The sequence below is a fragment of the Podarcis bocagei genome, assembly GCF_964188305.1.
Source record: "Podarcis bocagei genome assembly, chromosome: 5".
NCBI classification, from domain to species: domain Eukaryota; kingdom Metazoa; phylum Chordata; class Lepidosauria; order Squamata; family Lacertidae; genus Podarcis; species Podarcis bocagei.
In genome coordinates, this window is record NC_138129.1 from 46,754,991 (window position 1) to 46,775,591 (window position 20,601).

At 40.5% G+C, this 20,601-nt stretch overlaps 1 protein-coding gene and 1 long non-coding RNA gene across 14 annotated transcripts in view; one reads left to right on the forward strand and one right to left on the reverse strand.

Annotated features, from left to right (window-relative positions):
- The window catches only part of ANKS1A (ankyrin repeat and sterile alpha motif domain containing 1A), a 117,436-nt gene that overhangs the window by 6,680 nt on the left and 90,155 nt on the right, over positions 1-20,601 (reverse strand). For all 13 annotated transcript variants that reach the window (XM_081195802.1, XM_081195799.1, XM_081195794.1 and 10 more), the window contains 8 exons: positions 8,802-8,900; positions 6,036-6,185; positions 5,779-5,886; positions 5,044-5,208; positions 3,523-3,648; positions 2,739-2,810; positions 2,250-2,336; positions 1,631-1,768 (listed from right to left, as the gene is read on the reverse strand). In XM_081195802.1, the coding sequence (XP_081051928.1) occupies positions 1,631-1,768; positions 2,250-2,336; positions 2,739-2,810; positions 3,523-3,648; positions 5,044-5,208; positions 5,779-5,886; positions 6,036-6,185; positions 8,802-8,900 (945 nt within the window). The remainder of the gene's footprint in view (positions 1-1,630; positions 1,769-2,249; positions 2,337-2,738; positions 2,811-3,522; positions 3,649-5,043; positions 5,209-5,778; positions 5,887-6,035; positions 6,186-8,801; positions 8,901-20,601) is intronic.
- On the forward strand, positions 9,199-19,134 carry LOC308587945. The gene is made up of 2 exons (XR_014008572.1): positions 9,199-9,347; positions 14,182-19,134. It is a non-coding gene; the product is annotated as an uncharacterized lncRNA (long non-coding RNA).

Sequence of the window (20,601 nt, forward strand, 5' to 3'; positions counted from 1 at the left end):
TCTAGAGTCGGCTAATTCTAGCTTTGCCCTCATCCTCCTCTCCACCACATGGACTAAAGAGGGGGAAGCTGTGAGCTGAAGCTCCCAACTTCATTTATTTCATATACTTATATACAGCTTAATATGAAAAATATATCTAAATGGTTTACAAAAATATTATACAAGATATAACCAAACAACAACACCACCACCACCAGGTAAAACAATAAAATCCCCCTAAAGCAAAATGTAACAGCACACTTTGAAAATATCTCAAGAGTCAGCAGACATGACTCAATAGCCTGGCCACTAAGTACCTGTAAGGTGGATGGAGGATCAGAGATCTACAGTCATCTAGAGCCCACCAAACCCTTCTTTGGAATGCAAAGCCACTGTGGAAATACCAAGTTTGTCTGAGCAAACAGCTTCTGAGGGGTACCTTTTAAAGTTATCCCTTTATTCTGTGTGACTTTGGGCTGGCTGACACCAGTCACAGGAAAGAAAGGATTCTGCCATAAGAAGGAATTCTGCCCAGTCAAGACAGGCTACTTCCCTAAGCTTTGTGAGGCTAGTACTGGTATTGCACAACTGCCTTGCTCTCAGGATTTAGGAGCCCCTCTGGATTATTAACTGTGGATTGACCTGGCAATTGAACAGTTTCTGGGAGGCTTAAAACCCAGCACTTTTTGCACAACTCTCTGAGCAGTGATTAGTAGCAGTTCCAGAACAAAAATACTGATGAGGGCACAGAAAGGGCAAAGTGCGTTTGGGGGTAGTGAATTTGAAAAGTATTTCTACTGTGTAACCAAAAGTAATCAAGGAATGGATGGGAGGTGAGCAATTTGTATGGGAAGATACTCTATTCCCCCAACCCCACTATGTTGCCTATGGCTGCAGTTAATGTCCAGGATTGTAACAAAAAGCAGAAACATACATCAGAATTCTGTGCAACATACATAGCTCTGCCATGAAAATCTTTTTTATCATGCAAGTTCTAAAATCCAAATATAAAACATTTGATACACATCCAGTATTTACTTCTCATTTCCTACACATTATACAGTGGTGCCTCGCAAGACGAAAAGAATCCATTCTGTGATTCTCTTCGTCTAGCGGTTTTTTCGTCTTGCGAAGCAAGCCCATTGACGGATTAGCGGATTAGCGCTATTAGCAGCTTTTAGCAGTTTATCGGCTTATCGGATCAGCAGATAAGCGGCTTAGCAGCTTAGAAAAAGGGGGGGGGAGGAAAAAACCCCCGCAGGAACTCGTAAGACATTATCGTCTTGCGAAGCAAGCCCATAGGAAATTCGTTTTGCGAAGCACCTCCAAAACGGAAAACTCTTTCGTCTAGCGAGTTTTCCGTCTTGCGAGGCATTCGTCTTGCGGGGCACCACTGTACCCTATATTTTATAGAGAAAGCACTGGATTTTTAAATGTGTTAGAGTACCAGGACTGCTAGCCATTTCACATTCAGGGCAAAGAAACTCTGGGGGAAAGTCCAGCATATGTTGCTTAAATCCTTGCACCCCATGTTTGCGTATATGAATTACCAGCATTCCAAAAGCTTTTTGCTGCAAACCAACTACCTACAGATTATTTTTAGCAAGGCAAAATACAAAGAATCAAGCCATTTATATTCTACATTACTTACTACATCAATGGTACTGAAGACATGGCAGTAGTGGTGGCTAGTTTGCAGGTCCTTTGTGATATAGGCAAATGTACAGAGATCCTCCGGGTCCTGTGCAGCACAAGAGATGTTCCGGATTTCGTGCTCAGCAATAACATTCTGCCAAACGGAAACAAAAAGCTTTTTTTGCTCAGTAACTGAGATTATCTTACAAAAACACTATTCACAATAAAATAACTTTTTATTAAATTTATTTATAACTAAATAACAACTAAGATTTTGGGTTAGAATACCCTGGGTGGTATTCAACTGACTTTTACTCAGAGCAGATCCATTAAAATTAGTGTCTGTGACTAACTTCAGTCCATTGTTTTCAGTATGTCTACTCCCGAGACATATTCTTTCAGCAACAAAAGCAGTGTCCAAATACAGACAAGCACTATCCGAAAAACTGATACAAGGGAAAAATCAATCTCTACCTAACTTCTCTAGTGGCAATTCTTACAGGATTTACCATTACATTTTGATGTATTTACTGATAAGGAATGGGTAGTTGCATAACAGATTAATTTCCATGATGTCACTGTCATTTGACATTCAAGATTTTAAGTATTAACTACGAGCTTAAGATCGTCCTCACCTTGTTAGATGCATCAATGAATTTCACTCCTTTGTAAGTGATAGATAATATTATAGTTGGGGTCTTCTTCATATGCTCTGTTGATTTCTTTGTAAAAGAAGCATGATTAAAACATTTCTCAGGATGGAGTATACAGGCAAGGTTTTTTTTAAATCAGGTTTTGAAAGAACTATGCTAGGTTTTTGAAGATGCATTTTCAAGGCAATGAAAATTCAGTGAAGTATATATATAATATATTTACAACAAGGTACAATCAGACTTCATACATCCTAGCAGTAAATACTGCATACCAGCTGAAAACATATCTGCCAAACAAGTTGACTAAAACAAAGTAACAGATAATTGTAGGGCAATTATGAAATTTCGAAGTTTTGTGGTTTGGCTGTTATATCTTGTGCTTGCGGCAATCTCCAAATCTTGAGCTACACAACACAGTTTATTTTTCAAGACTGGTATCAGAAGTTTTGATTTTACACAGTGCACACCTACCCTCATCTTTGCACAGGCATCCTGTGTAGATTCTGTCCCTCGAAGATCTTTGATTAACATGGAACCTAGATACTGTTTGAAACGGGGGAACAGTAGCAGCAACTATTAACACAAATATTTGTACCCCAAAAGATATTCTTGCTTCCAAAAGGAACCAGGCAATCTTATAAACTTCTGCCTGGATAAGGCCAAACTGTACTAAGTAAAAGCTGTTGTGTAAGTGGCAGGCCCATGCTTTCCAGCAAAGATAGGAAATCTGTTGCCTTCAAATCTTGTTGAATTGCAATTCCCAGTAGCCACAGTCAGCATAGCCAACGGTCAGGGATGATGGAGACTGAAGTCCAACATCTGGAAGATCACAGGTTACTCATCCATGTTTTACAGGAAGAACCAAGATTACGCACCAGATGAATTAGAATCATAGAACTATAGAGTTGGAAGGAACCTCAAGGGTTATCTAGACTAGCAATGCAGAAATTACAGCTTAAAAATCCCTCAACAGATTGCCATCCAACCTTTGTTTAAACCTCCAATGAAGGAGAGTCCATCACCTCCTGAAGTAGTCTGTCCTACTGTTGAACAGCTATTACCATCAAAAACTTCTTCCTAGTGTTTAGTGGGAATCTTCTTTCTTGTAATCTGAATCCATTGGCTTGAGTCCTCCCATCTGGAGCACCAGAAAACAAGTTTGCTCTGTCTTCCATGTGACAGCTCTTTAGATATTTGAAGATGGCTATTATATCAACCTTAATTTAATTTGTCTAAGAATCTAGAATATACTTACATTGGCTTCATACCCACAGGATTCAAATATAAGCTTCTCTGGTTGATGCTGCCAGTGTTGGACAGGGGCATAAGCAGCAGCCAGACTAGGGGGTCTGAGCGTAAGTTTAGATTCACGGCGTTCCTCCTGAAAACACAAGTTGCAGTTATAGTCGGAATTTGGTCTGGGATGCCTGCTCCACTGAGCATATTTACCAAGGACTCTGCCCCTGCTCAAGTTGCTTGCCAAGCTCATCTACAACCCTGCCTACCCTTCACCAATTCCCCCCACCCCACCCAGACGCCACTAACCCAACAGACCAAGGTGGAAAATCTTTTTGGCTCCCACTACCTTTGATGGTAGTAGAAAAGAGGGGGAATCTCATGGACAATGCACTTGTCAATCATAAATCTCTTACAAATAGGATGGAAGCAGAGAAGGGAAACAAAGGCAGCTGGGAGGCCCAAGTGTGATGACAGCCTTAGGGAAATGCATAATAGGATAAATGTTTTTATAACCACTTTTCCACATAGTTCAAAGCCATATATACTTACAAAACTATAATTAAACAACTATCACCGGAAAAGCACATATAAGACATAGCATCCATGGAACATTTATGTTCTCATTTAAAAGTGTGAAAAAGGAAGGTTTTACTGGCTTTTTAATAAGCTAGCAATGCTGGTGTCTTCCAGAGTTTGGGGACTAGTGCCGAAACAGTCTCTCTGCTATCTTAATCAGTTTTATGAAAGCAGCAGACAGCAAGGCCAACTGAACTTCATCTGGCGAGTGGGCTCACATGGGCTATTACAAATGTCAAAACAGCATCACACAATACCATCCTTGTGACTAGGGCAGTGTCTGGCTACCTCTAAAAATGTCTTGAACTAGGCAGGCATGTTTCCACTGTACCATACAAGATATAAAGGCAGACAAAGCTTGATAAACGACAAACTGGCTGCTGTATCTCAGCAATTATAATAATGTCAAGACTGAGAACACCCACAACTAGACCTCTCTCCCCATGGCAATTGCACAGTGAGAACCTTAAAAACCAGTACTTCTTGCACAGCTGTCTGAGCAGTGATCAGTGGCAGTTCCAGGATAAAATACTGGTGATCAGCAGCAATGCACTAAATCTGCTTCCATATTGGGGGTGGCAGAGGCAGCAGCCATACTTCACTACTATGGGTCTCCAGTTGGCGAAACTGTGCTACAGCTCCCATCAGATTCCCCCTCTTTTCTACTACCGTCATAAAGTAACTTTGATTCTTCTTGCTACATTTCACAGTGCCATTTCCCAACTTGTGGAAACCAAACCAGCTGCAAGGCTTTCATGCCCCCACCCACCAATGTCAGTCATGCCCCTCAGATATCCTCACCAGAGCAGGTAGCCATCTTAGAGCATAACAATCTATTTCTAATTTACCAGAGCCAACCAGTCATTCCCCTCCATGCCCCGCTCAACAACAGCTGTAAGGTTAGAGACTCCTGTTTTACAAGGTAATAGAAGAATTTCTAGAAGAAAAAAGAATGGAATACCTGTGCCTTGAGTCTCTCTGTTCTGGGGTATGATGCAATGTCATGGCTGCTCTCATGCCTCTTCTTTCCAGCATCCCCCAAAGGCAGCAGGAGATCTGCAGATCTCCCTGTACAAGAGTCACTCTGGCTTAGGGGTGAAGACGTCTGGGATATCAAATCCTGGCACTGAAATCAGAGTGGTACACATTACAAGAATTAGATTTTCACAGGGTATATTCAGAGCACCTTGCCCCCAATAAATAAAAATGCCACTATAAGGCAAGGCTCAGTCTTCCCCCCTTTTGTTTTAGTATGATCATTAAGGTCAACATAACCAGTAAAAAGGAAGTCTAGTTCATTTATATCCTGCTTTTCCACGATGCACATTACTCAAAAGGGCTCACATTAACTTATCATAAAAATACATAATATTCTAAATGTTACAAAACATATCAATAAATTCAAATGAGACTTAGTTAACATCCATTATGAAGAAAATCGATTTAATTTGGGGCTGTTTACATTGTAGAGACAGAAGTATAAATGTTGCATTTCTATTCTATGACTTGAGGTCCACCTGGAACTGTTCTGAAGCATCTGAGTTCTAAACTTTGAAATGGTTTCCAAAATCCAGAGGCATGTGCTCAATCTCAAACAAAGTTTAATTAAAATGGTGTGAAGAAAGGAAAGCAAGACCCACTGGGGACAGAAATGCGGTAGCCCGCCCCCCATTCTTCCTTAAAAACGATGACTCACTCTTAACTGAGAGAACCGTGGTGGTTTCTGTGGGGGCTCCTCATATGGTCTGTCTGCCAGAGAGGCTATTATACGCTTACGATGACCAATAAGATTTACCTTAAGTACCTGCAGGGAAAGAGAATGTCAGAAAAGCATGCTACAAAAAAACTTTCTACATTGTGGCTTCTCAGTATCAACACAGCGCTGCAATCTTTCACCTTGTGAATCACCAGAATTTTCATCTTAACTGGAACTGAATAGGGTTAGCAACTTACATTTACTAGTTCTAGTTCCCAGAGGTTTTTCACAGAGTCTATAGAGCTATAGCCACTCGACAAAAATGATTGAATATAATCCTGCAGCCCCAGGGAGTCAAGCCATACAGGAACAGAAGGCTGAGTCCCATCACAGCCCAGAGATTTCACCTGCAGAAGGAGCAAGACAAAAAAGTGTTATAGATGCGTAAGAATCAGGTGTGAACATAGCGCTACGTTGGATACAAACCACGGTAAAAGTCACTTAGCAGTATACAGTGGTACCTCAGTTTTTGAACAGCTTAGTTCATGAACAACTTGGAACCCGAATGCTGCAAAACCGGAAGTAGGTGTTCCGGTTTTCAAACTTTTTTTCAGAAGCCAAACGCGCTCTGTTTTGAGGTGTCCCCCCCCCCGTGTTTCCTGTTGCGCTGCTAATTTGTATCCCCTTGTTCCCTGTTGCGCTGCTAATTTGCCCCCCCCCTGTAATTCAAGCCTTCCATGTCCAATTGCAGTGTTCTAAGGTGATATTTGGTGCTTTTGTTTTTGCTATTTATTTTGCATTTTTTGTTTTGAGGCTTAAGTTAATTTGTTTTTGTGACTATGTGGATCCCAGTTCAGCTACTGATTGACTGACTGATTGTGTGACTGTGAAAATGGATAAAAGCCTCCCATCCAAACAATGACTATCATCAGTGCAGGTAAGAAAAAAATTTAATTTTAATTTTTATCATCTACAATACTGTTTTATTTATTTTATAGTACAGTGCATTGATTATTGCTTTCATTTTATGGATCAATGGTCTCATTAGATAGTAAAATTCATGTTAAATTGCTGTTTTAGAGGTTGTTTTTAAAAGTCTGGAGCGGATTAATCCATTTTGCATTACTTTCTATGGGAAAGCGCACCTTGGTTTAAAAAAAAATACTTCTGGAACGGATTAAGTCTGAGAACCAAGGTACCACTGTACTTGTTCAGCTGGAAAATTTTTGTGCCAGTGGAACATTGTTGCAAGTGGGTTGCTGGTAACTTTGTTGCACAACAAATTTACACCAGTGCAGCTGTTAAATTGGATTCTTCTGTTGCATGACATTAAAACTTGTCCATCCGCTAGCACAAGAGACCTTGCATTATTAGACAGAGAATATTGGATACGTCCCATTTTCATTTGACTGTGTAACTCCAGTCTGTATCTGGCTGTAGCAACTGTACAGTGATTAATAACTATGCAGTTCACTGTAGGTAGAAGTATTATCAACCTGAAGTGGAGGTGAGCCACTAGGGCTAACTACAGAATGCATGAAATCCCAGGGCGGTGCCTCCCCCCCCCCAAGCTGTTTTGTGAATATGAGTGGGGAAATTAAGCATGGGAGTAATGGGAGGAGCTTCTTCATTTTTCCCCCCTCACCTGCTGCTTCTCTGTTCTAATGTACTCCCTAAAACTGCTTTTAATCCAAAGCACTCACTCTACAGCTGTACTCTGTAGGGGGAAATACATGTATTTGTGTGTAATGTTTAATTATGCCCCACAGTTACTTAAGTGCCTGAGTTGAAGTGAGTTGGCTTGGAAGTGAATTAACTAAAGGTACAGTTGTCAGCAATAGATCAAAATTTTGAATGTCAGTGGCACAGTAACCATTGCAGAGAGAAGTAGAACAAATCCAAGAGGCACTGGTCTAATCTAGCAAGTGACTGTTGGTGGAACCAGAACAGTTGGTGGAACTAGAAGACTGTTGGTGGAACCAGAACAGTTGGTGGAACTAGAAGACTGTTGGTGGAACCAGAACAGTCTTGCATAAGGAGGGACAATGATCAGGAACCTGAAGAGATAAAATTTGTCAAAACTCACTCTTCAAAATGCACTCTTCCACAATGACCAGAGGCTTTCATTGACCCATTGTGGAAAAGAGAGCAAGCTCAATGCACAACACCAGGCAATTAACTGAATTCAACCAGGGGGAAACATGCAGTGTAACAACATGGATCTATGGTTAAAACCTGTTGTTATCAGAAATTCAGCTTCTTCTGGAACTTTTAATTGATAGTGCGACCAAAAGCTTTCTGCATGGCAAAGCATAATATAGAACCTCATAGTAAGCTTTCTGCTATGGAATTTGCTTCTTAAAAAGCAGACACTATTGAACAAACAAACAAACCACTTTACTTGGCTCTGTAAGAAGCAGGCTGTTTTGGAATGTAAAATTAAAATGTCTATTCTAGGAGGAGCCACTTCACTCACTTTAAAACCTTCCTGTTCCATTGTTTTAAAAAAGACTATGTGAAATTGTAATATATAGAAACACCCTATATTTCCAATAATAGAACCAGACAAGGACATTTAAATATAGAAATATTTCGATTGGCATTCTGGGAGAATGGAGACCCTCCATTGTCTACACAAACAGAGGAAAAACCTGTTGTGAAATCAGTAAGTCTTTAACCTCTCACAAGTCAAATCACTACTTTAATCTTAGTTTTATCACGATTAAACTGAGATTTGTTCACAATGTTTGCACCTGCTTTGGTGATATCTTCTCATTAACTCAGTTTACTTAGAAGCTGCCAAAAACATGTATCTTTCGACACAATTCTGACTCCACTATTTGGATTCATGCTTAATAGGAAAGCAATACTAAGCCCTCTCCTTACAATGTCTATTAATATGACAGAATGCAATTATTTGCTTCTCCTCCTGTAAAATTATTTGTTCACTCATAATTATGGAATTCAAGGTAGTCCAGTACTAAAAATGATGTTTTCATGTGAAAACACAAATTCATTCTAACCTTAGGAAGAGACCGTGCTGCCTGAAGAAGTTTTCTGCGATGCTGTGGGTCACTAATACCAATCTCTCGAAGGTCCTGATCTTCCATGACATTACTGCCCTGTAGGAAGACAAGAGGCAGACGTGAAATAAGGCTCAGCAACAGCACAAAAATGAAGCTCAGCAGCTTTGCATTTCAATAAAAACTGTGTTTCATAATTTTTGTTTTTACCAGGTCTTTGATTGTATAATAAAAATTGTCTTTGTTGTTTCACAACTCTGCATCATGCAAAAACTCCATGTAAATACAGAATTTGGGCACAGACTTCAACACTCTGGGAATCATAGAATCATAGAGTTGGAATAGACCACAAGGGTCATCGAGTCCAACGCCCTGCCAAGCAGGAAACACCATCAGAGCTTTGATTTTAAAAACAATGTTTCTAGTTCTTAAAGCAGTGAGGATAGCTTTGCAGATGTAGCGGAGAAACCCCAATGGAACCTCAATGGAACCTCAGCAGCCAAGGTGGAAGGAGCCTACTTTCTAGCATGAGGAACAGGATTTAAGGTATGCATGTTTTCCTTATGTAACAGCAGAATTAAGGAAGCGAATAAATTCGCACAACAGATCATAATACAGCTTTTCTTGGCATTACCTTTGTACAGAATCAATATTTGATCACAGCTTCAGTCTTGGCCCAGGTATGAAAATTGAGAGCATCACAAGAGCCCTTAGAATAAAAAATCAGGGGTCCTCGCTAGCTGCTGCTTGGTTATCATAACACAGTGTAACAAAAGATAGCATCACCAGGGCAAACATTACACAGTTAGAAATCTAAACAACCATGAAAATAACAGGAGTAATCTGGTTATCGTCACAGCAGGACCTGAGCGCAATCAGTACTCTCATCTGTGATTTCCTAAAACTAGTATTCTAAGGGATACTGCCTACAGCAGTTGAGGCGGAACACAGCTGTCTTGACTATTCTCCATGAAATTCTCTAATCCTTCAAAACCATCCAAGTTGGCGACCTTCACTACATCTTGTGGGAGCGACTATCGAGTTTATCCATGTGGTGTGTAAAGTAGTATTTTCTTCCAACATTCAGCTTCACTAAATGGACCATAAGTTCTAGTAATATAAGAGAGGAAGGAAAAACTTTTTCCTATCCACTTTTCTCCACATCATGCATAATTTTATATAGCTCCATAATTTCCCCTGCTTGCCTTTTCTCCAAGTTAAAAAGCAACCTTGCCTCAGGAGAGCTGCTCCAAACCCTTGATCATTTTGACTGCCCTTTTCTGAAACTTTTCAAGCTTTATAGGAGAAGGGGGAAATCTGAAGTCATGGACACTTATAAGCATCGAGTTCTTATTTGTTCCCACTCTCAATGACCCTGGCCCCCAAGGTCTAAGGCAAAGACCAATGGATCCTCCAGCAATGGCTCCCTTGCTACCTTCTGCTGCTCTGCAATCTCACTGCATCCCTGCTTCTTTTCTCTCTGTAGGCTTCCCCCCTTTCACCTCCTTGCCTCTGCATCAAAGGAGCCTTTTTGTTAAGTGCACTGCATACTTCCCAGCTGCTTGGTTCAGGCTATCCAAAGCCTACTTTCACTGCTGGCCCCACTGCATCTCATTCCGTCCAATAAATTTCAGTAGATTGATTTACATGACCTTCCCATTGCATACATGCTCGCTTTCATCAGTCATCCCTTTGATCATAGTTTAACAATCCAGTATACCTGGACGCAGCTTCAGCTGCCTGCCCTTTCCTCATAGTCAGCTTTGCTAGTGCACTGCACTAGCATGCATGGAAAGCTCGTCTTTGCCTGAATTCCCTTGAGGGCCAGAGAGAGAAAATTGAATTTATTTTAGAGCATGCCAACAATCCAGGGAAGGTCAGTTTCACTGTAATCTATCATGCGTCTCCATGGAGATGGAAGCAACCCAGCCCTCTCTAGAGGAGTGACTTTCATCATTACACTCTTTACAAAGCTCATTATCTCCACATGTGAAGTGTGGAAGAATGAATGAATGAGTACATAGTGCTTAGCAAAGGCAATATTCAACAGCCATTTTACTATACATCTTGTTTTTCTTACTGCTCAGATCCAGCCCAGAACACCCCTTTTATTACTGAAGCGATTATAAAACCAAAGCTACCTTGTAGCTCATTTTTTGCAAATAAGATTAGCTAACCCAGACTACTGTCCAATTGTGCTAGATAGTGCTTATATATACATTCAAAACTAGACACAGTTTCCCACACTATTATATGTGATTTTTTTCTCTATTGTGCTTGTCGTAACTAAAACGTGAGAATGAACAGAGTGCTGAAAAGGTGAGCTAAAGTACATATAAATAGCTAAAAGCATAGAGAAAGGAACAAGTTTCTTTTTATCTTCACAAAAAGGTGAGCATCCTGTATAATTCTTCCACATACATTTTTTTTAAAAGGTAACATTCAACATGAACTCCCTTTTTGTAAAAGACAATTCCTAGGGTACTACAGTAATTTTTACACATACAGTGAAAGAAGATCTAGATAAAAGCACTAGGATGCCTTATTGCTATATTAAGCACAGGCATACAACCATTCCTTTTACACGAAGACCGCCACTATCATATGATGGCATAGCAATTTGAAATTCCCATCAGCTATCAACACATGTAAACAACAACCACTGAGGGGCAAAAATAGTTATTAACTGGTGATCATTAATTCCTAATTATATCCCTCTTCAGTTCTATCAATAAAGGGGAGACTATTAGAAAAACCAACCCTTGTAAAGGCTGCTTACTATAAACAGAAAAAAGAGAGAGAGAGAGAGATCCATTTGAGAGTGAATTTGCCATCTGCTGAATCTGCAAGGCCAGACCATTTTCTTCACACATGAAATGACAGCAGTAATTGCACATTGATGTAGGCCATCATGCACTTTGTATGACAGCAGAGTAAACACAGCACAAGACTCTTCTTTTGCTTGCCTTGTTTGCTGTGGATATTGTTTAATGGAGAATTTTTACATGGCCGTATCCAGAATATTTCTGCAATGCCTTTTCTGTATTTTCATTGAGCTGCATTAGCCACTGAATCGGCAATGATGTCACATATTCTGGTAAAAGGGCAACTGGTATTTTGTCTAAATTGTACTAATTTCCATGGTAAGCTCTTTTGCCGTAAAACAATCCTATGGAATAAAGGACATTTTGTAATCTTAATACAATAACTTAATTTGCAATGAAAAGCTCAATGTTTGCTCCATTTTGAGTTGGTAAATATTAACATGATGAACAGCAGCTACAGCGGTTTTCTAAAACACAAAAGCTGCCTGCATGTTTTGATCTGAAGTACCACCAATTATACCCATACAACACTCACTTAGTACATCTCACAGGCAAATAAATCCTTCTGAACTTAATGAAATGTCCATTTCAATGGGCGCACATAGTGCCCTTTTCAGTGACTTGTTCATGTTTACACAGGCTGTATACATACTTCAGCCATCCAAGTGCTGCAGTTTGTGGTTTTCTAAAAGCACTTTTGTAGACATTGCTTTGCAGTTGTTCATGGAGGAAGTCTGGTGGCATAGGCTGCACAGGTTCATCATATTGCTTAGTGTATCACACAGACAACACCATGACTAATTTCTCTCTCTCATTTTTTGCAAGGTGTTGTATATTTATGCTCCCTCCCCTTTCAATGGCCACCACACTCCTTAACAAAAACCTTGCCCGTTATAAATGTTTGATGCTTTATTTATTATTATTAATGCTAAACATTATTGTTTGACATTTTATTATGTTTTTATGTGTGTTGGAAGCTGCCCAGAGTGGCTGGGGCAACCCAGCCAGATGGGCGGGTATAAATACTAAAATTTGTTGTATCAGAAGTCTGGTAGCACAGGTTGCGCAAGCAGAGTAAGTTTTATTGCACTCAGTGCATGCCCATGGGCTTCCTTCCCTTGTACAATGCAGGTGACTTCTTGACTACTTCTCTCAGGGAGAGGATGTGAGGCAGTCTGGGTTGTATCCAGCTCTGAGTGTGGCTAGCGTTGGATACAACCCTCTGTTTATGTCCAGGGATGTTTACCCCCTTGTACCATGCAGGCAACCTCTACATATCTCTTTTCTTTTGGCAAAGCACTCTTGACCATGCTCAGAGGCTGCCTGTTCTGGTGCCATGCACACAGCTTATAATTACTAATTATAATGTATGTTTTATTGCAAGGCACTCAAGACAAGGTCTGCTCAGTTAAAGAAAGAAAGAACGAACCCAGGCCTCCAATATATATGCTCCCCGTTACAACAATTAATTTCATTTGAGTCATTGTGGTTTTTTAAAGGGCAAAGTATAGTGATATTTTGTTAAAGGGCAACCCAAAAAATGGACACATCTTGAATTTGTTGAACTGCCAACATAAGCAGTCAGAAAATATATATCTTGGTGAAAAAAGTTTATAGGGATTGCAACATTATGTTGATCCAACCTTTGAGATTTTGATAAACTGGAAGGATTACTTTAAAAATAATAAATGCTATGGTGGAAGCCAGTACCTTCCCAACTGTGCTTGAGTACATAAGAGAAAGAGTTGATGGCAGCTGTCTCCACCCATCCTTTTAAAGAGTAAAGCAGCAGTGAAACTTCTGTGACTCTCTAAAGACTGAAATATCAACATACTGATACACATGAGAAAAAATATTTTCAAAGCCCTATTTGATTGTCTTTGAGGTGGTATGAAACACCAGATGACTCAGATACCAATCAGGTCAGTCTCCACATAGGTGTCATAAGACCCCAAATGGAGGTCCACAAAGAAAGTGCTTCCAGTTTCCACACAAGACAAGGGGTGCATCAGAATGTGCTCTACTGAAAGGTGCTTTCAAAATACCGAAAAAAACTATACCAACTATATAGGGATGACAATGTTGTACGCTAAGCAAAAACTGCTTATGTGGAAGACAGTGCAGTGCAGTCAATCCATACAGTCTCATGCTTATTCCACACGTATGTGCCACTACCAGGCTTGGTGAGTGCACATATATAGGTAGGTTACAGAGCAGAAGGCTAAGACATTTAGGTCAGGGGTAGTCAACCTTTTTATACCTACTGCCCACTAATCCATCTTTCTTGATGGTAAAATTTTCTTACTGCCCACCAGTGCTCAATGGAAGGAGGATTCAGCTTGTGCCATAGAACCCCCTACCGCCCACCTAGAATCCTGAAACACCCACTAGTGAGTGATAGGGACCAGGTTGACAACCCCTGATTTAGGTTATCATTTTTCAAAATACTGCTTTAAATGAGACTTTGTAATGTAGGTCTTGTTACATTAAAACTACTGTTTTGGCCTACGGTTTCCCTTATACTGTACAATGTTAACTTTTGCTCTTGTAATCAGTACTGCAGACATTGCTGCTTCTCATCTTGGATCTCTGTGCATGACTTCTCCACATTAAAGCAAAATGAAGCACACCTCTGCACCACCAGCTTGCAGCAGCAATGGGAATTACCCTTTGGCACCAGGGGAAAACAGGTGGATATTCTGAAAGAAGTGCATTGCTGTCTGCATGGATAAGGCAGATACTTCAGAGGCTTTACTCTACAGCAGGGGTGGGGAACATGTGACCCTCCTGGTGTACTATGACTCCAGTACCCATCATCTCTTACCATTAGCCAAGCCGGTTGGGACTAAGGACAACAACATCTGGAGGGCACCAGGTTCCCCAATCCTGGTGTACAGCAAACCTCTCAAACCTTAACATAAAATGTGTGACACCCATTGAGATTATCAATGCCAAGAATCAAGGTCTAAGCATTATGATCTGCCCAGACTAGTTTTACTTAAGACCTCAGAAAGTGACCTCTTTTAGCAGTAGCAGCTTTGAGAGCTCCACTTGAATAGGCACTTGCTCTGGGATCAGCAGTGTCTCTGTTCCATACATTAGCACTTCACTAGTACAGTGGTACCTTGGGTTACAGACGCTTCAGGTTACAGACTCCGCTAACCCAGAAATAGTACCTCGGGTTAAGAACTTTGCTTCAGGATGAGAACAGAAATTGTGCAGCGGTGGCACAGCTGCAGCGGGAGGCCCCATTAGCTAAAGTGGTCCTTCAGGTTAAGAACAGTTTCAGGTTAAGAACAGACCTCCAGAACGAATTAAGTTCTTAACCCGAGGTACCACTATTTTAGGAGCAGAGGCTGCAGTGCAGAAAGGACTCAGGTTCAGGGCACAGTAGGAGAGAATAATAATTTTCACAATCAAAAATTTGATGGGAGGATTTTTCAGGGCTACTTCTCTCATCATAGATCCAAGAACCATCGAGCAGTATTTAAATATGCACATCATATGGAGATTCCTCGTTCCCTGAACCATCCCCATATTCATGTATCCTGTGAATCCCCATTCTAAAAGTACTTAACATGCATAGCATAATATTCAGGAAATCATTACAGGCTTATACCTTTGGCCCTGCTGAATTGTGTCCCGTCCCCCCCTCCCCCCGAGAAATGTCCGTCTTCCTTTGCTGAAAAAGGCCCCCCGCTTCCAACCTAAGCACAGAGCTGGCACTTCCCTAAGGCTGCCTATGAGAATTCCACTCTGCTTTTTAGAGCCCAACATGGCTCTGCGGGACTAAATGGCAAAGACTATTTTAGCTTCTCTGATAAGCAGGCAGAACTGAACACACAGGTAGAAAATCCATAGGGGAGGCAAGAGGCATTTTTACTTAATTGGTTCTGAGAGGAGATGCACATTTAAAAGCAGAGGGAAGTGTTCACTAGGTGGTCCTTCCTTACAAGCTTTTGATAACAAGATGGATTGGAGACAGACAAAACCTAGCAGGAAATCTCTTAATGCAATCATGTGAACCAAAGTAGTACAAAGTGTTATGGGCTGTTCTATCTGGGTGTCTGTTGTTTTAAAAAAACCTTTGAAGAGACATTACTATTACTCAATCTAAGGGAGTTTTGACACTCCTACTTGACAATGTTATAATGCAATCATGACCTATCATTCACCTATTATTCATTCATGAATAATTTAAGAGATCTATTCCTTGCTATCAGTACCCCAAAGCTCAGCTCCCCAAAAGCAGCTAGACTTGGTGAAAACATCTCAAGTCTGTCTTTGTTGATGGTTTGGTTTTCATCTAGATGAACTGCTCTTTGATTTGGTATGCTTTGGTTCCTTTTCTTTGGTACATCTACTCATTCCTGCTGCTACTTCTGTTATTTTGCATACCAGGCGTCATTCTGTACAATTTTGGTTATTGTTTTTATTATCATTTCCCTATGATATGTTTGCTCTTTTTCTTTTGACTACCTTCTGCTTTTATTTGTATTGCTATGTACAGATAAAAATGTTTGCTTGTCTTTGGAATGCTGAGAAGGGATAATGGTCACTAACTAGAACCTCAGTCACAAATTACACTGTCCATTTTTGATCTCCAAACTGTTTTCCCCTCCAAGTCTCATTCTCCACAATCTTCAGAAGGATTCACCTACAGTCAGTGGCAGAGCTTCATGCTCTGGCACCGGGGGCATGGCTGGTGCATGTCCCGGGGGTGTGGTGCACTGCCTGTGGGGCATGGCATGCTGCCTGCTGGGGTGTGGCGCCCAGCGCGGGGGGGGGGGGAGCCACGATGGCACCCCACCGGGATCGTGGTCTGGGGGCGGTGCACTCCCCCTGCCCCACCTCTTTCTCTGCCAGTGCCAACAGTTTGTTGAATGAAATGTCCTCTCAATCAATGTAGAGAACAGGGTAATTTTTGAGATGGTACTTGATGTAGAATGACTCCTAAAGAAAGTCTCGCCAAAAATGACAACAGCACCAGAAAGTCCTTTTCCACCAAGGCAAAGACAGGAGACTACTTCAGAACTCAGTGTGCATGTTGAAGGGATGACAACAGTATCTGGTAAGCTCTAAAGGCCCAGTCTCAGATATAGTCTTAGTTAAAATGAGGGACAATTATTTTGTGATTTTTCTTAAAAGACTCACAACTGCTATAGGAATGCTGTCTGTCTGTCTGTCTAATCTAATCTAATCTAGTTGCTTTATCTTGCCCAAGGCAGGCCAAAGGCTTGGTTATAGAGGAATACTTTTGTTTGGTGCCTAAAGATATATTATGATGGCATCAGGCAACTCCCCCCTGTCCTAAGACAGGACAAATAGTATGCCCCTCCCCTTCTAAAGAAATGAGTGGCCATTATTATGCCTACATACTATGCAAGGTCATTTGCTTACAACAGTTATCACACAGTGCATAAAATTAGAGATTTAGCCAAAATGTTAGTGCTGTTAAGGAACTTTTTTTAAAAAAACCTTTATACTAAATATGCAGTTTTCTTGCTTCAAAGCAGCCTTATATTTATGCATTCATCTGGTAACAATAGGTGAGAAGGAATGAATGCAGGTGAGTGAGTGGGCTGCTGTATGACAGGCAGAGTGCTTCATTCCTCTTCTGCATCCAGTAGAAATCAAAATTCACTCTTCCACAGGCTAAAGGAGGGGTGCAACTCTCTGCATCCTATAGCAAACTAGTAAAGTTTATGATAGGTTAATGTTTGTGAACTTATTTGCAAGGCTGCTTTAAAGTTCTGCCCTAGTTTCATTTCAGCAATACAAGAATATTTCAAACCACATTCATGGACATAGAATTTACAGACTTTGTCCTCTTTTGGATGCAATGCCAAACTGTGATTTAGCATTATGTGAACAACTCTGGGTGGGCCATGGGTTAACACACTCCCCTTTCCCAGCATTCCCCCTCCCCCACACTCCCCCTTCCCCTTCTCAAACTGAAGATCAGAAACTTTCACTTCCATTTTCACTAATCCAAACTCTAAACTGTGGTTTATATTACCTATGTGTTGTTAAAACACGCCATCTTAAAAAAACACAGGTTTGAAGTTGGATTGTTGCAGAACACAATCGTTGATGGGACATAACCACCAGTTATGCACTTAGTTAGATTTGGAAGCAAAAGCTTCTAATCAGCTCCTAGCACCTAGACGGTAGCAGGAAATAGATGGGCATGATCCTGAGGCTGGCTCAAGATTGTTCATGTTTATCATTATTAGGGTTGCCATATGTCTGGAATTTTCCCTACATATTCGGAATACTGCGGTTGGAAGCAGTGACTGGGTGGAAATTGCAAAAATTCCCAGGAAAATCCCGACATATGGCAACCCATGTCAGCAGTGTCGTTTGGGGCCATTTTCCTTAAAAACGGCTCCAAAACTTTGGGTTGTTGTGAATTTGTCAGAAAACCTCAACAACTTTTCTGTCTGGATTTTCACTGTTTGAAATATGGCAACCCTGGTATTATCTCTGAATGAGGTCATTGTGTCAAATTGATCTTGAACATGCTATCCCTGAAGCTAAATTTGTATCAGAATAAAGCAAAATGGAACAGAGAACAATCGAGAATCTTATGCTTGGGGGGAAGTTACCAAATTCAATGAAATAGAACCAAATGACATCAATATGCTGCTAATGTGTTGTATAAGCAATAAAGTGGTACTCCAACACAATGAGCAATACTGTGCAGTAACTTAATCGCATCACAACAGCAGCAAGGACTACTAACACATTGGGGAATCCGGAAGTAGCCTGTGTACCTGTCACCAAGTACACAAAAACAGTAACAAGTGAGGTAGACATATATGCGTACAATTGTGTCCATGATATACTTGGTTTCCATAATGCTTTCACCTCTTTCTTTTTTTAGGTGAAGTTGGGACTGGTATTCTCAGTACATGTGTATAGCCATATCATACACTACTGCATGCATGGTGATCAGTGAGTGGGTCTAAAACCCACAACATTAACATGAACTGTCCTGAATATTTCTCGCCATACGCTTTACTAATGGAACCTTCATTATGGAATTAGAAAAAAAGAATGATCACAAACTTCTGAAGATGAGAAAAATGCTTTGTGCCACATTCAACAAACCTGTGGCCCCCTCTGCTCTTCCCATGTCCCCCTATGTCCTCACCAAATTTACTTTGAATTTGAACGTGAGGAGAGGAATCATTCAATCAAACACGTGAAAATACTTGTGCTGATGGAATGATCTCCTTAGCACTATGATGAATATCACCCTTTATCAATGTGGTGTTTTTAAACTTTTGTTTTCCCATTCATTGTGAATTAAATAGATGTGAACAGGAATACAGAGTGTTCTATAAAATGAAACCAAGCCCATGCTTGCCTCTTGGGAGTACGTAGTCCAAACCACTGACTAACTGTGCTTACAAGGTCACTGAATATTTCCACAATGCTGTATCAGGTATGGGGTGAGAACTACTGGAGTCACCCGACTTTAAAACTAAAACCTTCGAAAGGAAGATGTTTCATTGTTATTCAGTAGTTTTCCTGCCTAACATACCCTCAAGCCAAGGGCACTGCTGAACCAATAACTCCATGCTGCTAAGCAATACTAAACTGAAACAGCAAGATTACAACTGTGGAAATCTGTCAAAACATCTGCTGCTCAAGAAATCTAGCTATGTACCTTAAAACAAAATCAAACATCTTATGCTGTAATGGCAATGTAGCTTCAACCAGAACATTTTTGTTTCTTAGCTGGCTCAGTTAAATTTAAATTCAGACTTTTGCATATTAGCAAATTGCAGCCTACCTTAAGAGATGATGGCTATAAAATAGCACCACATAGAGACCAGCATAAATTACTAAAAACTTGTGTGTGCATTTGAAAGGAAGTTACATACTAATTAAAAATAACAGCCACTCATCTTTCTTATTGTGATGCAGTACATGGAATGTTTGGGGATTTGCGTAAATTTGAAGCTGAAAATATTTCTGCAGTGTGCTTTAAAGTGTGAATTATGGGATTAGTGTTCAATCAACCAACATAGATGTCAGCTGTTCAGTATACATTTGACTCCTCAAATTATGATACTTAACTTATTTTGCCTCAGTGCTTTATAATCTGTGGTTTTCTAGCATCCCACTCTTGAGGAATCTCTCCCATATTGGTTATTCTGTATTCCTGTAAGTCTACCATGGAACCTCGGTATCTTACAGCATTAGTGGCCACATCTACTGAAAATGATTAATGGTCCTCAAAACATTCCCTAGAATATACTCAACAGTCCCCTGCATTGCACAATACAAATAGGGAGATCAGTAGAGGTGGCCATAATTGCCTTCTGTGAAAAGTACTGCTTTATGACTGCCTTAATACCCCTTGAACTGATCCAGTGCCTAATGTTGCTGGATGTACAGCTCAGACCATAACATCTCTATTTTTCTACAACCAAATCAAAGCAGAAACTTGGAAATATGACCTGCCCTGAGATCTTGTGGTAAAGGGCGGTATATAAATTTTAATAACAACAATGCCAAGCTTTTCCCATGCAATCCAGGCTGTACCCCTGTGTCCCACAGAGAGACTCCTCCTCCAATAAAATAGTATTTATCTTTCAAGAAGCATGACTTCTTAGTATTAAATAATTCAGTTCTTGTATATTTCAAAAGTGTCTTAAGAAACGATAGCAATAGGAGACTACTGAAACTACAATTTGCAGTGTATATCCCTATCTGTATGTTCAAAGTATTAGGCACGTCATCTGTCACTCCTTTTCTCCTAAGTGGATATTGAAACCTTTCTAATTCCATTCATACAAAACTGATTTTATCATCTCCCTATGCCACTACAATGGTGGAAATCTCCCATCATTCCTTCTGGTTTGTACTGAGACTTCCATTTCCTCTCCTCCCCCATGTGCCCCAAAAATCTGCTCTGGAGGGTTCCTCAAACCTACAGAGCTGATTTTGAGGGTGCATAGGGG